General features: G+C 37.0%; 1 protein-coding gene across 1 annotated transcript; it reads left to right on the top strand.

Moving 5' to 3' along the window:
- Nucleotides 1-11,472: 11,472 nt before the first annotated feature.
- LOC144573105 (uncharacterized) lies at nt 11,473-12,630 on the top strand. Its single transcript, XM_078322792.1, has one exon. The coding sequence runs from the start codon at nt 11,473-11,475 to the stop codon at nt 12,628-12,630; it is 1,158 nt and encodes a 385-aa protein (XP_078178918.1).
- Nucleotides 12,631-22,444: the final 9,814 nt, after the last annotated feature.

Raw genomic sequence — 22,444 nt, 5'->3', positions numbered from 1 at the left:
AGTATCATCAAAATTGAATGTTTCTTCAATTAAGTGCGGTAACATGGGATGGAGAGGAACCAATTAATCAGTAGCAAGTAGCAATTAAAGCAGCAACAGAAATCATAAAGATACAAAAAAGCATATGATATATGATTAGCCCAGATAATGGAAACATGGTCGGTAAGGAGATAAAATAAGTGTCTTTTAAAAGACCCAATCCTCAATATTCTACTTGATAAAATCTGAAATTGTTAAATCTCCAATTTGGGGATGTCGAAAAGACAAGACAAGAAGAAACCCCACTGCTTTTAATTAGATTTTGGACCCATACATCCATTCATACATCATACATCCACCCTTAGTGCATTTCGTTGACCTACTTTCTCTCTCTTCTCATCCCTTGTCTCTTCCTTTCTCTCTCCTCGTTCCACTTGGAAGAATGGAGATGCCTTTGCCTCCTGGCCCTCCCCATTCATTGCTCACCTAGTTAATTTCTCATTCAAGCTCTTCTTCACTAGCATTAATTACCATAATCTAAAAAATTAAGACTGGTTACATGTACTGTTTATTGTGGAGCTATTCGTGTAGTGGGTCACTGCATTAGTGGGTTACGCACAGTTTTAAATTGAGATACAAATCATAATATAAAGGTCAACAGCGGACGCATCATAGTTGAAATTATAGTATTTTTTTCAAAAACTTATAAAATAACGCATTAAAACACAATTATTTAAAATATAAATGGAGCCAATTGATTTCTAATCCTTTCAATTGGATCCGCCTCCGGTTACACACACGAAGGTATGTGATTGTGTGAATTAAGCATTTATATTTATGGAGATGTGTTTCAACAATTGACATGCATTTAGGATCACCTTATTTTTTACAGGTTAGCCCTCTCAATTTTATTTAAGATATGAAAATTCTAAATTTATTTGATTCTTATTAATTTTGAGATAACATGGAGGTTAAATTTTCTAACATGAAATATTCATAAGAAACTTTTCAATCGGATTTCAATCTTGCATTTCCGTGTAGAAAGTATTAATCTTAACTACTAGATTCAGAGGCGAATTTATTGTAGCACATATATAGTAGGAAAACTGTCATATTATGAAAATTCAAAACTAATTTATAAAGACTAAATTTTGAACATTTGTTCTACTCTGAAAATTAATATTGTCCTACATTGGATAGATTAAATCTGTTTGGCTAGCCTAATTAAATAAAATAGCCAAATGTATATCAAAATTTATAAATTATATAAGAAATAGACCTATTAAAATCCAATTCGCTGAGATATCTCATATTTGCCTGACTTGTTGGAAAAACTCAATTGGCCGGCTGGCCCATTGATTGATTAAAAAACACCGAAAAAAAAAGAAATGCGCTGCTCTTGTAGCTCTTTCTCTCTTTGTTTTATCTAGTATATGATTATTTAACAAGTTTGAACCAAATTATCTATTTAAACCTGATTCAATATTTTTTTACCCTACTTTGATCAGAGTCCTGCATCCGCCCCTAACTAGATCACTGATTTTTCAAACAATTTGATTCTTAGATGTCCAAATATTTAAAATACCAAGTTTTCATGATAGCAAAATAATATACTGTAATATGTCTTAAATTAAAAAAATAACAGTAAATTAACAATAACTTCAAAACACTCGATAGCAAAATTCATATATATGTTTGAAATGCTAGCTAGTTTTTGTTGTTATTCGGTAAAATTAAATTAAGTTCCTGTCACAAGTAATCACAATGTGATGCTACGTTATACAAAATATTTAATGTCAATTGAAAATATAATTATTTATTTTGTTCGTACCTCCATGATATCTATTTTAAAAAAAAAAAAAAAAATGCATGATATCAAATTTAATTAACTGGAGCACATGCTATGCAATTATTTTATAAAATTATAACATTTGACAAGATATTTCCTGCCTACTCGGGACTAAGAGGGAGAGCATTCATTATCTTATCGAACATAAATAGTAATTTTGAATTTTCATCACCGTTGATGCCACTAATATGTTTACACTTACACATGCTTCTTAAAAATGCTACTGTTTTGAGATGTATACTTTGAAAATATTAGACTATTAAAGCAATATTGTTATGAAAGGGAACAGAAACGGATTTAGGATTTTTGTCAGAAGAGCAAAATAATAGTGACTCAGATTTAAATAGCTAATTGGATTCAAACTCATTAGTTAATCGGCAACTAAATAGACACAATGTTTGGATTTATAATTGTCAATGCTCCGACTTTTAATCATAATTACCAATTCATATTCAAAAAAATTGTTCTAATTTTAACCTTAAATTTAATTCCAATAACAAATCAGAATTTTAGAGGGATAAAAAAATTCTAGGAAAAATAAAGTTGATTGGATCTATAGATCTTTATAAATTTTCAAAATACAGAGCGGCAGTTGCTCCCGAATTCCACCTAAATCTGCTCTGAAAGGAAGGAAAAATAAATAATAGAATTACATTTGGGGAAAAAAAAAAAACTAAGGAAATGAAATTACAATTTTGAAAACTATCCAGTTGATAGAGTATATTTATAGTAAGAAAACTCATAATATATAATATGAGCAGCGAAAGCAAACAATTAATGCATCTAACATTCTCACTCCGTCTTTCATTTAACAATTATTCGTTGTAGAGTTGGTCACATATTTCAGGAATTATAAAGGTACAAAAAAATAATTTCTATTTGTACAATACAGTTATTTTATTTTCAGAAAGGGAAAATATTTTTCAAGGAATTAGAAAGATCACAAAATGTTTTCAATAGCATGGAAAGAATCGTGCATTTGATATAGGAGCAAAGCTAGGGTTTAGGGTTTAGGGTTTAGGGTGTGATGTGTTCACCAAAAGAGTTTGGTGAGCACAACTCCAAAAATATATCGGATCGACTTTAAACGTCAAATTCACTTCAAATTCGTGTATTTCATGAGTGATGCATGTACATGTAAAATTATAAAAGTTTCGAGTTTATTTGCTACAAGATCAAGCGGTCAAAGAAATGAATATTTTATAAGTTAATTTATAATTTGTTTTATATATTCAATTTTTATTATTTCTTTGACCGCTTGATCTTGCAGCAAATAAATTCAAAATTTTTAAAATTTTGCATGTGTATGCATCACTTATGAAGTACATAGATTTGAACAGTTTGAATTCGATGTTTGAAGTCGATTCGATATACTTTTAAATTTGTGCTCACTAAATTCTCTTGGTGAGCACATCACACCCAAACTTTGCTCTTGATATAGTTCCTTAGTGTGCGACAAAAGACAATGAGAAGAGTACATATATCAGCCTTCAGCGAGAAAAAAACAAACAGACTTGGGCTATAATGGAAAAGAAGAAAGGAAAACATGGGTTGTGCAGAAAAAAAGAAAAAGAAAAAGAAAAGAAAAAGAACAAACGGGTAAGCAGCTAGAAGGAAAATGAGTTGGACTATAAAAAAAATATCGGGCTGCAATAGGATTAGACAATAACCCACAAAGCTCTTGGGAGTCGGGAGTCCGGGTAAATTAAAATACAACAATTCGATTTCAGTTCATGATTTGTTTACTATTTGAAAACTAAAATTTATGTATAAAATTATTATCAAGATAAATAAATTTTACCATTAGACACGTCGCGGATATCTTCTGTCTAGTTGAATGAGCAATCACTCTCTTGTCTTCTCCTTTTTCGTATCAGATGTACGCATTAGCAACAGCAACGTACTGCGTCTCTATCGATGTCCACATGTAGGGACGAATCTAGAATTTTTGTGTGGGAGGAGCAAAAAAATATAGAATCAGATTTAAATAATTGGGTTTAAATCAATTTACTAATTGAGTACTTGATAAAACAAAATTTTAATTTAAACTTTTTAATGCTCTGACTTGTAATTATTGATTCTATACCTTATAATTTTATTAACAATAATAATTCAAGAAATTTATTTTGATTTTAATTCTAAATTTAATTTGAACTACAAACCAAACATCTAGAAAAGGGCAAAAAATAATTTCTGAGAAGAGCAAAGCCGATCGGAACCAATAGATCTCTACTAAAACTCAAAATCCAGGAGGACGGCTATCTACACATGGGGCCATGTGGGTGTCCTTGTCCACATAGACATCGAAAATAGACTGTGAGTCGGAGTACTAGCGTCAACAGACAGTCTCATCTTTCCTTCCTTTGTTCCTTTCTCTCTTGTTTTTTTTGTAAATGATGCAAACATAATAGCACTCGGAAATTGAACTGATCACTGCATATTATATATGCACCAGTTCAGATACACCTATTGATCGCACTACTTCAGAGAGACTTATTCAAAAATAAATAGCATATCATATTATCATTAGATTCATAATATATCCAGTCCAAATTATTTGATGTAGGACATTCTTACAAAAACCATTAATTGGCTAATTTTTTGTCTACCCGTGAGTCTATTTGAGTATGCTCCTGAGAAAGGCAGCGGGTCGAAAAAACTACAATCAAATATGGTTAACGAATTCCCAAGTTTTTGCTATGTTTTAAAAAAAAAAAAAAAAAAAATTGTCCTGTTTATTTTTCTTTAACAGTAGTTATTGTGTACAATATCAATATGCACCCGTTTTCTACTATTTATCAGTCTCAATCAGAGGTAATATTACTCTCTGTTATTTGCTGAAAGCTAGGCCACATTTTTTTGCAAAAGTAAAAATTAGATTATATTTTACTTTATTTGGATGTGAGGCGTGAAATTATTAGATGCCACAAACAATTAGTGTTGGTGGATGGGTGTGACAAGTAGGTCTATGTTTTCATCATTTGGAAGAGATGCCATGGAAGAGACATGTTTGGCTCATTTTGCATTTGTTATGTTAGGTTACTCCCTCGGTTGAATTGCAAATTAGTGGATGTCAATTCGACTATTGACCTCTTGCATGGCCTCAAAATTTGTTTAATTAACTTTTTATCATAACATCACAGATTCATCGCAATAAGTTCAGGTGCGTTTGGATGCACTAGAGAATAGCGAGAATAGCTACTGTTGAGAATAGTAAATTAAAAATAGCGAGAACAGCTACTATTTAAGAATAGCGCTAACTCAAAGCTATTCGAGAAGTTGTTTGGATTGAACATTTAGAATAGCTACTGTAGGGATTGAGGCTTTGAGAGAGTTCATTTGCTATTCCATGTTTTTGTAGGAATAGCGAGAACAGCGAGAACAGCGCTATTCTCGCTGTTCTACGTTTGGATGGATGAGAATAGCGCTGTTCTCGCTGTTCTCGCTATTCTCGCTGCATCCAAACATATATGTCAGTGACCTGTCATCACAAATGTGATTCATATCTCTATTATTGTCTGAAAAAATTTACATGACTTGCAATCTAATTTTGATTACGACACGTGTGATCATCACTATTTCATTTTTATACAACATTTTCACATTTTTTTATTTACTGATTTTTTTTTTTCAAATAAAATAGCTTAAATTATAAATAAAAAAGTTCAACATGACCAATATAGGTCACGGCATGACTAACATGCGTGACAATATGTGTATTGTAACCGTCTCTATCATTTTGGTCACACGTAATAAGTGATTTCATTGTGTCTCATATGTTTTATTTTCATTCTGAAAGTTGATCCGAACTGATCAAACATAATAGTCATATTAAAATATGCTTTTAAACCAAAGTTTATATATATTTTTAAATTTTTTTTTTACTATTATTATAAATAGATACAAAATTATTATTTAATGGTCGAATCGGTCACTATTATAATTAGCCAACTTACGGACTATGGTATGATTACATGGTGCGGTGGAGCCACATAGAATCAGTCACTTCCTTTTTTGGTTTAAAAAAGTTAAAAAAAAAATATAATTCTATTTTTATGGTTTTTTTTTTCGGCCAAAAGGCCCAAAACTATAATAATACATTTAATATGTAAAAAATTATATAATTATGTCTCATTCTAAATTCGTACAGTAACTGATCCCCATATCACAGTTTCTAGCTTCTTTGATAATCCCCCTAGTGTATCCATGCAACTCAATAGACAACTAACAAGCATTACTTTGTTAGAATGAAATAAATTGACCTCCAACTTTAGATCAAACATGTACTGACAGGATTATTTGGAGATGGACCTCATCAGGGCACTTCACAGTACACTCTCTATACACTTGGTTAGAATATGTGGGTATAAACAATACAACACACAATACCCTATGGAAAGCCAAATTACTCTTGAAAATTAAAATCTTTGTTTGGTTACTTGAGGAAGATAAAATTCTGAAGGTAAAATTTTGACTAAGGACAATTTAGCAAAAAAGGGATAGATAGGTGATCAAAAATGTGTCTTTTGTGATTCTTTAGAAACTATTAATCACCTTTTTGTTACTTGTCCCTTAATTACAAGAATATGGACCTGGATTGCACAACACAATAATTTTTTATTCAATTGTACATCGGTAACAGATTTATGGCTTCTAGACGCTTGGATACCACTCAAGGATAGTCTACTAATTGAATTAATTAGGGCTGCCACACTTTGGACCATATGGTTAACAAGAAACAAAGTATGCTTTAATAATTCTATCTTGCCCACGGCTGCTTATTTAGGATCTCAAATAATAGCCTTAACCTCTTTCTGGTGTAAATCAAACTTAGATGAATCATATTTTAAATTAACTATGGTACTTCCTATGGATACCGTGTTTTCGTCTCAGGCAGGCGTCATAATCCTCTCGAGGTCCGACCTTTCTAACTACCTCAATGACATAACAAAGTTAGATGCAATAGATGCAGCTTACTTCTCTTCTGCGGCAACACTTGGCCAACACCTTAGCATATCTCTAGAAATAATTTAGACTCTTTTGTGTGTAATATGTGTTCTAGTATGAGTAGATATCTACTAGTTTCTTCACAACTAGTAAGATCAGTAGTAATACTTGCTTTTGGTATTATCAAGACTAGTCCTGTATGAAAACTATTGTTTCTAATAGAAACAAGTAGAAACAGGTGGAGTACTTCACTTTTATCAAAAAAAAATTTATATTTCCAAAATATACTTCTATTTTTGTCAAAAATTCTATAATTATGTATCACTAGATATATTTTTTCTTTTATTTGTAATGATTGTGGGCAATTTATAATGATAAGACATTAGACCGGACATATATATTCTCCAATCAATCAATGTAATTAATCAATGATAAAAGATGTTGCAGCCCACAACTTTCAAAATTTCCTTTCTATTTTATGGTTTTTTAAGTGCACTTTTACAAGATAAGATTGGGTTGAATTCAATGTAGCATTGCTAATTAAGTTTACTTAAGCATGATTGTATTCTTCTTAACATATTAAATATAAAAAATATGTAACAAAAATGATTTACTAAAAATTTAAATATAACTACAACCAAATCTAAAATAAAGAGGTTAAAGCTTAAAATTTTCTTAACCATGGCAATTATTATGGCCATTTTTATTAATATCCAAAAAAAACTAAATTTTAAAAATAACCCTACATTTAATTTTTTTTATTAAAAATGCCCCAACCGCCAGGCCCACGGGCGGCCCAAAACACAAGCGGAGCGCCCCATGGCCCCTTTTTTTTTTTTAGAGATCTTAGTATTTTGATTTGAATAATTTTGTGAAAAAAAAGTTTTCTTATTTAGAGTGTATGCCAAAAAATAAAATATTTGATATATTTACGAAGTGATGTCGTAAATTTTTATAACTTTGATTTTTTTATTTTTATTTTTTTGGTGAACTTTGATTTTATTTGTCAGTTGGATATCGCAAGTCTAAATATAACACTAATAAGGACTTGGCCTTTATTATGGTTTTTATAATATATGTATAATACACACATACACACATACACACATACACATACACATACACATACACATACACATACACATACACATACACATACACATATACATATACATACATATACACATATACATATTGATATTGCTATATCCGACCTATTGTTTTGACCAATTTCATCACCAAAACATGTATTCTAAGCCATCAAATAACGTCTATTATAATGATTACATGTAGAATTTGGTACTGCTGTGCTTTCATTCTTACTTTGCAGGAAAGTGGTGAAATCGAGAGAATTTCTGAAGTTCAGAGACCTTGATGTGACACAAATCAGGCTTGACGCGAGGCGCATCAACTACTCCGAGCCGCACCAGCAGGTCGCAGCGCCATTGCATGCGAAGCGCATCCATCATACTCCGACGCGGGTCGCAATAGGTGGTGATGCAAGTCGCATCGCGAGCTTCCAGAGCAAACAGCAAAGGCCCAATAAAGGCCCAGAATTGAAGCACTCGTTTTGAAAAGTCTATAAATAGGCCACCCCTGCTACCAGAGGGGGAGTTCCGAAATTTGAAGATTCAAAACCTCAAGATCCTTGGAGTGTGGTGCAAGAAAGGAAAGAAGGAGGGAAGATTCTTGCTAGATTGCTTCATTCGGTTTTATCATGACTTCTCCTCTTATCTCTTTCTCTTTCTTTATGATGCTTGAGTAGATCTTTCTTGTTTCTAGGGTTGATGTAATCTAAAGCCTTGATTGTGATGTATTGAATTCGAATTTGAGTTGTTCTTGTGTTCATTTGATTGAGAATTATTCTTTCATTGCTTGATTGTGATTGTTTGATTGAATCTTGTTGTCTATTGTTGAATGTTTCTTGCATCTCTTCTAATATTGAGACCTTGATGTTTCTTGCAATTTGATTAAGCATTCGAGGTAGATCTTAAATCTGAAAAGTAGATCAATTGAACCGAGAGGTGAGATTTCCATCTATTGAGAGATAGTGGATACCTTTAGCAATCCGATCAAATGACTTAGATTGAACACTTGTAAACGAAAGTTTGAGGTTGTAGATCTAAGAAGGTGAAAGTGCAATTCCTTACTAGGTTCATTAAGCCAATAAACGAAAGTTGAGGTTCAGGAACTTTAGGTACGGTCAATAGATCCTTGCACAAGTAAAGAACTCAGAAACGATATCAATGCTGCATTCACTCGAAGACCACGCGGGTCGCATGCGAAAGCATGCAAGTCGCGTGAAGGTCGGAGAGGCAAGGTAGAGGATGAAATCTAAAACCTTGGAAGCTTCATTTTAAATCGATTTGAACCAACTTTTATCTTTCTTTTATCTTCTGTTATTGAATTTAGAAATTTGAAAAGAACTCAAACCAAACTCTTCACTTCTAGTACCTAACTAGGATAAGTAGTGATTTAGACTCGAATTGTACCGTCCCTGAGGATCGATACCTGATTGTACCATCGGACAAAGGTTGTGCACTTGCAACCTAATACGAAAGCTCAATCACGGTTTAAAAGGGTACAGCTAGCTGTACCTGAAACTTTGTGTGCACGCTTTTGTGTGAACAAGTTTTTGGCGCCGTTGCCGGGGACGGCTATCATTTCTTTTCTGAATTTTTGCTTATCCAAGTTAATCTAGATTTTAATCTGTATCTTTACTTTTCTTTTTCTCACTTACAAAAGCTGGCTTTCGTACCCCCTCCTGCAGGAAAATATAAGCTGACGTACCATCTGAGGAGCAGAGGACCGCTTTTTGACGAAACCCCTCCAGACGACACTGTTCCTGCTCAGTCATCTCTTGACGTGACCAGCATCGAAGTCGACGCGACCCGAGTCACATCCGACGCGACCCGCATTACTTCTAAAGCGACTCGCGCCACAGGGACAATGTCAGAACATCCGAGCAGGGAAGAAAGGGAAGCCGAAGCCAGAGAAAGAGAACTCAGAGAAAGGGAAGCCCTGACTGACCAATCTGACGATGACATGGATGTCTTCATGCCAAGGACCTTGCGAGAGTTCAATGTACCAAGGGCTGGAGATGTCAGAGGCGCAATCAGACTACTAAGAATTCTTGGACAACAACCGAACTTCAACCCAGGAGTTGTCAACATGGTTCAGCAGAATGTGTTCAACGGCATGGATCACGAGAATCCGCATGCTCATCTCCAAACCTTCCTTGAATGTATCACAACCATCAAGACCAATGGGGCAACAGCTGATTACACCAAACTTGCTTTATTTCCATTTACTCTTAGGGATAAGGCCAAAAAATTGTTAGGGTCGTTACCAAGGGATTCCATTACCAATTGGAGGGAGTTGTCTAAGTTGTTTCTCACTAGGTTTTTCCCCCACAAAAGAACTGCCAAGGTAAGGAACCAACTGACCAGTTTTAGGCAAAGGTCCGATGAACCCCTAAATAAGGCATGAGAAAGGTTTAGGGAATTGCAATACTCTTGTCCCCACTATGGTATTCCTGATTGATTGTTGATTCAAACATTCTATGATGGTCTAACTGAGAGCACTCGCACTTCAGTTGATGCAGTTGCAGGTGGAGCGCTAATGTCAAGGGAACCTCTTGAAGCCATGCATCTGATTGACAACATGGCACAGAATCAAAAGTGGTCAGGCCGCGACAACACCCGACCTGGAGGTGGAGGCAAGTACGAAGTCGATCAAATCACCGCTCTAACCACCAAGTTGGATGCTATGCAAAGGGCAATGGACAAGCTGAGTGTGAAGGCAGTCGAGCAGTAGCCGCAAGCATGTGTCATGTGTGGTGACGAAAGGCACGCTTATGAGCAATGTCCGTTGGTGCAAGACGAAGAGGAGGTCGAGCAAGTCAACTCCATCAACAACGAACCTTCGTTCTTTCCAAAACCTCCTTTCAACCGATCCTACTCCAAAGACCCGGTTGAGCAACAAAACTGGTGGTGGAATCAGAATAACCCTGCACCATTCAACAATGCTCCCAGACCCCCTTTCAATAACCCCTCTGGCAACAACAACTGGAACAACCCTTCTGGAAGCAACAGCAATAACAACATGAACTTTTACCAGAATGCTTCCTTCCCCAATCAGGATAACCAAGCACCTCAATCCGGTCCCTCCAAACCACATGTGGCACCTTCTTCGAGCGACTTCATGCACGAGCAAGGGAAAATGAATCAAATCATGTGGGAACAGATGCAATCTATGTCTTCTCAAATGGCTGCTCAGAATAAGTTGCTGGAGCAATTGAGTCACATAGTCATCTCAAGGCAACCTCAACCTGGAAAGTTACCTGCTCAACCAGAACCCAACCCCAGAGGAGAGGTAAAATCGATCACACTGCGAAGTGGGACCCAGTATGAAGGACTAGCCAACCCAACTGATCAGATTCCATTTGACGCGACCCGCGTACCAGAGATGCGACTCGCATCAAGCTCTGAAAAGGTGAGTCCATGTCGTATAGGATCAACTGAACCCGCATCACCGATTGAAGATCCAGTGAGTACGACCCGCGTCAGGTGAGTCTGAGAGTCAGAAAAAGAAGGAGGCTGAGAAACCACCTCCATACAGGCCACCTGTACCCTTCCCTCAAAGACTAGCTGAAGTGATTGCACATCACGATCCCATTCACCGAAGCTCTGACTCAAATGCCTGCTTATGCCAAGTTCTTGAAGGACATTCTATCCAACAAGCGAAGCTTAGGGGGGCACGAGACGGTGAAACTGACGGAGCAGTGCAGCGCCATTCTGAACAGCGAGCTACCACCTAAACTGGGAGACCCTGGTAAATTCTCCATCCCTTGCACAATCGGGAAAGCTACCATCAAGCGAGCCCTATGTGACTTAGGGGCCAGCGTGAGTCTCATGCCACGCACCATCTTTAAGCGTATGGGAGTAGGCGAGCTCAAACCCACGCGCATGACTCTGCAGCTTGCTGATTCTTCTGTTAGACTACCACTGGGCATAGTGGAGGATGTGCTAGTTCTAGTGGGTAAGTTTTATGTACCGGTTGACTTCGTGGTAATGGAGATGGAAGAAGACAAGGAAATCCCCATCATTCTGGGACGACCATTTTTGAAGACAACTCGAACACTCATTGACGTGGAGAATGAAACTCTGACTCTGCGGATTGGAGATGAGAAAATAGAGTTTAATCTCAACCGAGCTATGAAGTACCCCTCCGAAACAGAAACGTGCTGCTGGCTTGATGTGGTCGATCAATTGGCCAAAGAACAATCTCGTAGGCAATACAGACCAGATGGATCCGATACACGAATAATGAGTAATTATTCTGATTATTTGGATAATTTGCAGGAGGAGATGTGTGCAGCAGAAGCAAATTTTGAGGATCTGGATGAACTAGGACACGGGCGGGATGAATCCCACGCGGGTCGCGTGCCACAGTCCGAAGGCCTGGAAAATAGAGAACGAGGATCTGATGAAGCTGACACGAGGTCTTCGCGCGACCCGAGTGAACCTGACGCGGACCGCATCAAGGCCCACACAGAGCCGCCAATTCCTGAGCTCAAGCCTCTTCCAGCTAACCTCAGGTATGAGTTCCCAGACCCAAATAACTCTTGTCCTGTGATTTTAAATGCAGACCTCGACCCAGCTCGCATCCTCATATTCTTGGAGGATTTGAAAGCTCAGCAAATTGTGATTGAGGATTTGATCGAGAAGGTGATATGCACTCATCCAGCCACATGCAAGCTCAGGACTTTACCAGCAAACCAGCACACGGTCCATACACCTCTGAAGTGGGCGCTCCGCCCAGATCCACCCAATCCCATCTCAATCGAACCCTAGCGGATGATGGTCAAGCTCGTGACCTAAAACAAGCGCTTCTTGGGAGGCAGCCCAAGTATTCTTTTTCAATTTTTCTTCAATTTTATTTTGCATATTTGTTTTCAGTTATCCTGCAGTTCAATTTTTAGCATTTACTGCGACTCGCATGGGTGTCAACACGACTCGCATCACAATGATGCGACTCGCATGAGTACTGATGCGACCCGCACTGAACCCAACTGACAGCATTGGTGAGGCACGTCGCCCAAGCGACCCGACTCCTCCCTCTTAACCCACTTTCCCCCTTCCTTTCTCCTTCACAGAGAACCAGAGAGCGAGAGAGACAGAGAGCAGGAGTGATTGAGAGAGAAGGAGAGAACGAGATCGAGAGAGAGCAATCGAGAGAGAAGGTGAGAACGAGAACGGGAGTGAGAGAGGGAGCAAGGAGGAGAAGGAGAGCACGACGGGCGATCGGTGTTCTGCCATTGCTGCACCTCGAGCTTCCTTGACGCGACCCACTTTCTGGCCAACGCGACCCGCATCACCTTCAAAGCGACTCGCATCAGGGTTGTTCCAGAACTATCAATGTTCAACGAGCATCGATCCAAGTACAACCAAGAGCATAGGCAGCGACAACTCAGGGAACAACAAGCGTTTCTCGCCCAACAACAGCAGATGGCTGCCCGCTCACCATCTCCTGCACCCACATCTCCTACCACTGATGATCCTGCCACTGATGCTTCGTCAAACAGTGGTACTCATTCTCACTCTTCTTCTCATTCTTCTTCTTATCACCATTCTTCCTCCTCTCATGCCACAGCAGGGACCCCTGTCGATTACGTCCCAGAGGATTCTGATACCGTCTCTGCTCAGTACACTCCTCGTGCTGAGCAGTACCCAGCCCCACATTTCTCCTTCACGGGGCATGGTATGTTTGAGCGTTTTGAGCACCTGCAACGGCGCAAATTCGAGAACACCCGCCGTCTCGATTTTGAGGCCCTTCGTGCCTTTGGGATCTACGTTGATTTCTGCCGCATCACTGAGCGGGTAGGGTTCACACCTGCCTTCTGGGGCATTGAGCGGGCCTTCTATGACGAGCTTACTCTCGAGTTCCTCTCTTCTCTCAAGCTCAGGTATGACGCTACAGACCAACCCTACATTAAATTTCAAATGCGCAGTCAAACTCGGCGTTTAGCCATCTCTCAGCTCCGCGAGTGGTTCGGGTTCCCAGCAAACCCTACCACTGACTCTCTCGACTTCCGGGTTGGTTTCGACAAGGACCATTTCTGGCGCCTGATTTCTGGTATGCAGACAGCTTCAAGCAACCAGTACCGCAGCCTCGCCATCCCTCATCCAGTCCTTCGCTGCATCCAGTGAGCCCTAGCCAATACCATCTTTGCACGAGGCGAGACGGTTGCTAGGGCTAACGAGGAGGATCTCCAGTTGATGGACCACATGCTCCGTCATGATGTGGAGTTAGAGCGGCCCGACCTGATGCTCTTCATGGTCCGACACTGGATCAGCATCCAGCAGAATAAGAAAACAGGTGGTTCGATCCACATTGGTGCCTACGTGACTCTCATCGCTGAGAGGTTGGGCATATCGACTGCAGGTTTCACTCACTCCAGGGGTCGGATTCTTATGGATGCCACAGCCTATCAGTCAGCGACCTTCATCAAGATTCTGCGTGGCCCTGCCAACCACAGTGACCGATACTTTTGGCGCCTGCAGAATGGTGCTCAGTTTCAGCTGCCCATTCGAGCGCCGATCTCTTTTGAGGATGAGAGTACATGGCTTTTCACTGGACCACGGCCTGAGAGAGCTCCATCTCCACCACCTCATGCCTCATTTCATCCATCGTCTCCACTCGCGCGAGCATCATCTCCTATTGCTCCATTTCATCCTCCTTCTCCTCCCTTCGAGGATGTAGTCATGACCGATGTCCCTGGCTCATCTCACCAGTTCCCTGCATCTACCTCTACAGCTGTACCATCTCACCAGGCTCCTGCCTCTACTTCTACAGCTGTTCCATCTCACCCATTTGACCCTACCATCAGTGATCTATACCGTCTTATCGTGGACATGCATGCTACTCAGATCTCCATACGAGCCACTCAGCTTAAGATCCAGTTCACTCTGACTGACCAGGGTGATACTCTCAGTGGCATCCAGATAGATTTATCAGCTCATGACTCACGACTTAGGGCACTCGAGGGCCACATGCAGGACTGGTGTTTTTATGAAGACCATGGATTCTGGCCAGATCATCCCCCTCCTCACCACTGATCAGGTTCGCTTTTCTTTACTCCCCTACTTTACTCTATCTTTTAGTCTTGAAGCATTGAGGACAGTTCTTAGACTAAGCTTGGGGGGGTACTTTACCTTTTAGCTTTTGACCATGTTTACTTCCAGTTTGTAGATCATGTTTACTTTTCTTGCATGTGTAGTGTGTAGGTGAAAATTTGACAAAATCGCATGACTTGTTTGATTCAGGGATTATGTGAACCATTTTGGTAATGATTAGTCTGATTTTGAATTGCTTATGTCTAACCCCATGGTTGACCACTTAACCGACTTGAATGAGATAGTTTTGTGAAATTGAAAAGATGAGATCCTGAATTGTATCGAGAAGCATTTGAAATCTGAACTGTACCTTTCAAAACGAGGAAACGGGATTTAAAAATAAAGAAAGATTGGGATATTCATCGGTATGAACGAATACCAGTGATTGTGTGTATTCATGGTATATGCAATTGAAAAAAAAAAGAAAAAAAGAGAGAAAAAGACGGAGAACATAAGAGTACTGGCAATAAGTCCTTCGGGGCGCCTTTGAGCTCGTCTCCCAATTTAAAACATAAAAAAAAAGTACTGGCACAATCCATTTGGATGCCTTTGAGCTCGATAGAACATAAATAGACTTTTGCATATATCAACACACTACGTCCGCAACTTTCTGACCCAAGTTTGTTCCAAGCTTGGGGAAATTTGATCCGTAAACAAAAAAAAAATCACCACAAACGAGGGTATAGCTTCAGTCTAAGAATGAATATTGATAAATTTGAGTTCTGAGTCTTTTCAAATAACAATACATCTCAGAATGAGAGGTTGAGTGGACAGTTTGTGGAGTGAATCAAAATTAGTTCGAGAAAAGCCTAACTTGTTATCAAAATGATTCTCGAAATTCCTGGTAATAACAACTCGTGTGAATTCTTGCATTTAAGAAATTAACTTGCATTTAGAGACCAATCCGGTACCAGTGTATGCTCCTTGCTTGAGGACAAGCAAAAGGTCAGCTTGGGGGAATTTGATATTGCTATATCCGACCTATTGTTTTGACCAATTTCATCACCAAAACATGTATTCTAAGCCATCAATAACGTCTATTATAATGATTACATGTAGAATTTGGTACTGTTGTGCTTTCATTCTTACTTTGCAGGAAAGTGGTGAAATCGAGAGAATTTCTGAAGTTCAGAGACCTTGATGCGACCCGCATCAGGCTTGACGCGAGGCACATCAACTACTTCGAGCCGCACTAGCAGGTCGCAGCGCCATTGCATGCGAAGCGCATCCATCATACTCCGACGCGGGTCGCAACAGGTGGTGATGCGAGTCGCATCGCGAGCTTCCAGAGCAAACAACAAAGGCCCAATAAAGGCCCAGAATTGAAGCACTCGTTTTGAAAAGTCTATAAATAGGCCACCTCTGCTACCAGAGGGGGAGTTCCGAAATTTGAAGATTCAAAATCTCAAGATCCTTGGAGTGTGGTGCAAGAAAGGGAAGAAGGAGGGAAGATTCTTGCTAGATTGCTTTATTCAGTTTTATCATGACTTCTCCTCTTATCTCTTTCTCTTTCTTTATGATGCTTGAGTAGATCTTTCTTGTTTTTAGGGTTGATGTAATCTAAAGCCTTGATTGTGATGTATTGAATTCGAATTTGAGTTGTTCTTGTGTTCATTTGATTGAGAATTATTCTTTCATTGCATGATTGTGATTGTTTGATTGAATCTTGTTGTCTATTGTTGAATGTTTCTGGCATCTCTTCTAATATTGAGACCTTGATGTTTCTTGCAATTTGATTAAGCATTCGAGGTAGATCTTAAATCTGAAAAGTAGATCAATTGAACCGAGAGGTGAGATTTCCATCTATTGAGAGATAGTGGATACCTTTAGCAATCCGATCAAATGACTTAGATTGAACACTTGTAAACGAAAGTTTGAGGTTGTAGATCTAAGAAGGTGAAATTGCAATTCCTTACTAGGTTCATTAAGCCAATAAACGAAAGTTGAGGTTCAGGAACTTTAGGTACGGTCAATAGATCCTTGCACAAGTAAAGAACTCAGAAACGATATCAATGCTGCATTCACTCGAAGACCACGCGGGTCGCGTCACAAGGGTCGCATGAAGGTCGGAGAGGCAAGGTAGAGGATGAAATCTGAAACCCTGGAAACTTCATTTTAAATCGATTTGAACCAACTTTTATGTTTCTTTTATCTTCTGTTATTGAATTTAGAAATTTGAAACGAACTCAAACCAAACTCTTCACTTCTAGTACCTAACTAGGATAAGTAGTGATTTAGACTCGAATTGTACCATCGGACAAAGGTTGTGCACTTGCAACCTAATACGAAAGCTCAATCACGGTTTAAAAGGGTACAGCTAGCTGTACCTGAAATTTTGTGTGCACGCTTTTGTGTGAACACATATATACATATTGTCTTTTGTACACATGCAATCTCATGTGATAAAACATAACATACTCCTCTGGATCCAATACAATGTTTGTATAAAAGTTATGTCCTTACCACTTAGTAACCATGTGATCAAGGTTTGGCCTAAAATTCAGTAAGTTGGGCTCAAATTGCCAAAATGCTTGGTTATGATATAGTTTGGACCGAAATTTCATACAAACTAAGGCATATTAGATCCAACATATCAAAAAAAGAGTATGCATGTGATCCATGACATGATGTCTCTTGGTTAAAGATCTCCAACATATTGCATCTCCAAATGACATTCATTAACATATATGTGCATACATAATAAAAAATAAAAATTCTCAGTTAAAATTTTCGCTCAAAATTATAAGAAAATATCTATACATAAAATTAATTGAATATGTATAACTTTTATACGAACCACTGAAAATCAATTTCGTAAAAAAAAATTATTGCATATTATATGAATTTACGACACCACTTCATAAATATATCCAAATGTTTTATTTTTTGGCATACACTCTAAACAAGAAAATTTTTTCTTCACAAAATTATTTAAATCAAAATACTAGTATATGTATATGTGTATATGTGTATATGTGTGTATGTGTATATGTGTATATTATACATATATTATAAAAACCATAATAAAGGCCAAGTCCTTATTAGTATATGTGTATGTGTATGTGTGTATGTATATGTATATGTGTATGTATGTATATGTGTCTGTGTATATGTGTATGTATATGTGTATGTGTATGTGTATGTATATGTGTATATTATACAGATATTATAAAAACCATAATAAATGCCAAGTCCTTATTAGTGTTATATTTAGACTTGTGATATCCAACTGACAAATAAAATCAAAGTTCACCAAAAAAATAAAAATAAAAAATTTAATTTATAAAAATTTACGACATCACTTCGTAAATATATCAAATATTTTATTTTTTGGCATACACTCTAAATAAGAAAACTTTTTTTTCACAAAATTATTCAAATCAAAATACTAAGATCTCTAAAAAAAAAAAGGGCCATGAGGCGCCCCAGCCACGGGCGCTCCGCTTGTGTTTTGGGCCGCCCGTGGGCCTGGCGGTTGGGGCATTTTTAATAAAATTAAATGTAGGGTTATTTTTAAAATTTAGTTTTTTTTATGGATATTAATAAAAATGGCCGCAATTATTTACGCTTACATCTGTTTGACCTTATTCTTTTTTCCCTCATTTGTCTTAATTGGATGAATCACATCTCATGCATAACTCTTTTTATTCAAAAATAATATGTCATTGATAAGTCTTAAATGCAATGTAACTATCAAAGCAGTACATTTTTTTTGGAACCGAATCTCCTGCACTCCTGAGGGCAGGAAATTCCTGCTCCTAGAGTCACTGTCGGTAGGTCCGAAGTGAGCCCGAGATCAAATATTTAAATTTTAAAAGTGATTCCGATCCCACCCGGGAGTAACTCTAGAGGCAGGAATTTTCTACCCCTAGGGGTAGGTGATCTCGTTCCTGGGATTCTTCTGCATGAATTACTGTGCCAACTAATTGTATTATTTATCATTCTGCACGGTTTTAACGTTTGGAAGGATTATAGTGTCCGAGTTTTGCTAGGACGAAAATTTAGAAAATAACCCTCTTAGTTCATGAAAATTATAACAAATTTAACATCTATATATAAGTTGTAAAATCTTTGTCACTTTGTGTATATATAAAATTCATTGAGTTGATTGGGTTTTCCGTCTGATCGACTTGAAAACTCTTCAACCCAGTATAACTAAAACTAAATTAATATAATTAAAAAAATATTATTGCGCAACGGATCAATTTCTGTCTGGTGTTTTTGGTATAAACCGTCTTATACATGTTGAGATATTTTGCCAGAAAAATTTAAATTTGGACTAATCTCAACCAAATCATAAACTCAAAGCATATGTACAAATTTCGACATATATAAATCAAACAACTTGAATTAATTATCTGATGTCCATCAAAACTCCTCCTCATGTTATAAACAGGAGGATCTACATAAATAAACCATAAAGATTTTGTCAGGTGCATCCAATTATTTGGTGTTGTAGCTGACGTACAGGACTCTTGGAATTAATTTTTAATATTTCTGTCACTCTATATACAATTTCATGTCTTAACAGGTCTGAATATATAGTTTACAATACTAAAATATATATATATATATATATATATAAAGCTATCTATGACCAAATCAACAGGCAAGGATTATAATTATCAATCAAGCAGAGAACAAGTAGTATTTTACTATTCCCTCCTCCTGTTCAAACATATGTATATACTATAAATTAATAATCAAAATTCGGATGCACCATTTTACTATTTTAAATATAAAACCCAAACAGTTTTCGGGAATTTCAGACGCTATAGCTTATATCATTTTCCAGAAATAAATAATCCGATAAGAACTAAAAATACCCACGATTGATGTATCTTCCATTCCACACCATACCCCACAGTAATAGTGTTCTACTACTAGTACAAACTAATAAATACCGTATTAAAAGCGCTACAGGGAAATTGGAATACAGTATGGACAAAGACAGAAGGAATGAGAGGGATGGGAGAGTGGCGGCCCACAAAGGCCCAGGACCAACCCAATTTAGTTAATTGCTAGTCCGGACTTTAGACAACACAGAGGTGAGAGAGAGCAGCACAGACATGTGCCAATCCCCTCCGTGGGGCCCACAACTGACAAGCTGACAACTCGGTCCGGTGGCAGTGGACGGCTGGATCCATTCACCTTGACACCTATCGGTTGCTGCTTTGGCAACCGTGGGAGGAAGTCCCAATTTGCATCATACCAAGTGTAAATTTGGGTGTGGATCCTCTGTGACTTGTTTGCTGATACACACTATATGGCGGGTCGTGGAAATTTTTTCAATGGCGGATGGTGCTTACTGCTTCCTACTAATATGACTAATTTGCCAATGGAGATAAAGGACTTGGAAGAAGACGGGGATATTGTGGACCATGCTTTTAAGTTGGAAGAATGCATGTAAAGAGAATTTTAAGCTGAAAAAAAATACAGTGTAATTATAATGATTGATCGTAATTAATGTTTTGTTGTATGCTTTTGTTATGACGGTTGGTGTTTTGCCTACTAATATGTCTATTTTGTCAATGGAGATAAGGGGACTCAGGAAGTTTTGAAAGAAGATATGGATATTGTGGAACAAGCTTTTAAGTTGAATGAAGTACAGTGTCATTATAATGATTGATTGTAATGTTTTCTTGTATGATTTTGTTAATGTTGGTTTTTCTTGTTTTTGTCAAATTAATATGTCATGGACTACTAACTATGGACATTACTATGGATAATATGAGTGTTTCTTGTTAATACAGGTTAATCTCTACAACAAATATGTAATAATTTATTTATATCTTTACATTTTATATTTTAAAAAGATGGTGGATTAATTGGACCACTTTTCTCAACAACAAAAAATAAGTCTTGAAGTGGATGCTAACATATAATTATTGGTTCTTAATTTAATTTTTTGTTGCCAGTCATATAAAAGATGCTAATGTTAACAACAAAAAATATGCCGAAATTATAACCTTTTTAAACCAAAATTTTTAAATATACTATTTGTTCAAAAAAATAAACCAAAAAAAAACTTATTTCTAAAAAAATTCATTTCCACCACTGCCGCACTATGTGGATGCGGCCCCATATCCCGGATGCGGCTCCAATATTTTTTTTTCCTTACCTTGATTTCCATTTTCATTTTCAAATTGAACTTTGGGGCCGTGCAAAAAATAAAAAGATCTCAAAGGATGTGATTTCCTAGGAATTTCTTTAGACAAAAAAAAATGTTAGGGCCGCACTATGCCGATGCGGACCCATATCAGAACCGCATCCGCATAATGCGGCCATGGTGGAAATAGAATTTCTTTGAAGTGAGGAGTTTTTGGTTTATTTTTTTTCAAAAAAATGTTAGATTTAAAAATTTCGGCTTTTAAAAGAACAAACATGCTCATCACAGCATTTAGAAATGAACATTTTGTTACATAATAGAGATTAATTTATATATTATAATTCTTATCTAGGAATCTCAATAATTTATCAACTAAAATAATTTATATATAATGTAAAATTACACATAAACATTGTTATATGCAATTATAATTTATAAGACCTCTCCATCATATCGCACATTACACAGATGAGGCGTCTTGAAATTACACTACAATTTCTCAACCTACTTGTGTGATCATGATATATGTTAACGTAGTTATTTTAAAAAAATAGTTGCATAAAAATATTAAAAACATTTTCCAAAAAAATTATATTTTTCAATAGTATTTTATTATTTATCCTTTCTTGTTGTATTTGTAAGGATGACCTTATCTTAATGGCTTCATTTATAAAACATAACATCAACAGTTATAGAGTGTATAATACTTTCTATAAATAATATTATCATAAGTAAATTTTCTTGGTACAAATAGACGTTACAAAGGATTATAGATATGTACAAAAGTTGCTGGTATTCCTGTGATGGGGACGGTCAAAGGCTTAATTATTAATGAAAGTTATGTATCAGTATCATGCATACTGATTCAAGTCAGTAAAGTATGGCTCCATAATTACAATAATATAAAAAATTGATAATAAAATTAAGATGATTTTATTTTAACATTATTACGAACAATGTCTGAAACTGCCAATTGGATGAAACTATATATTACAAAAAAATTACGTTGTCTTATCGCTCAAAGTTACGGATGATTGATAACATTTCCTTTTCTTTTAATGTATAAACTTCTACACCACAGGTATATTTATTGTATCATGCATCAAATATTCAACCAAAGCATGTTACTTGACTGTTTGTATTATTTGAAGACCATAGCTTCTTTATTTATAAACCGATACATTGTATTTAGTCTTGGGAAATAAATCCAATATCCTCTAAAAAAAGCATGACTGTTCATGATTCATGAACCAATGACTCGCCACACATGAATAGTTTCAAGAGCGCCACAGAAGTCTAGTTGGATCGGGTTATATGGTTATCGTTTGATTTTAATTGATTGGATGGGCCAAGAGGCCCATTGAGCAGATTTGACAGGGTCAA

This window comes from Carex rostrata, chromosome 21, assembly GCF_964058835.1.
Source record: "Carex rostrata chromosome 21, lpCarRost1.2, whole genome shotgun sequence".
Lineage (NCBI taxonomy): Eukaryota > Viridiplantae > Streptophyta > Magnoliopsida > Poales > Cyperaceae > Carex > Carex rostrata.
This window is presented reverse-complemented; position numbering and strand designations above follow the sequence as displayed.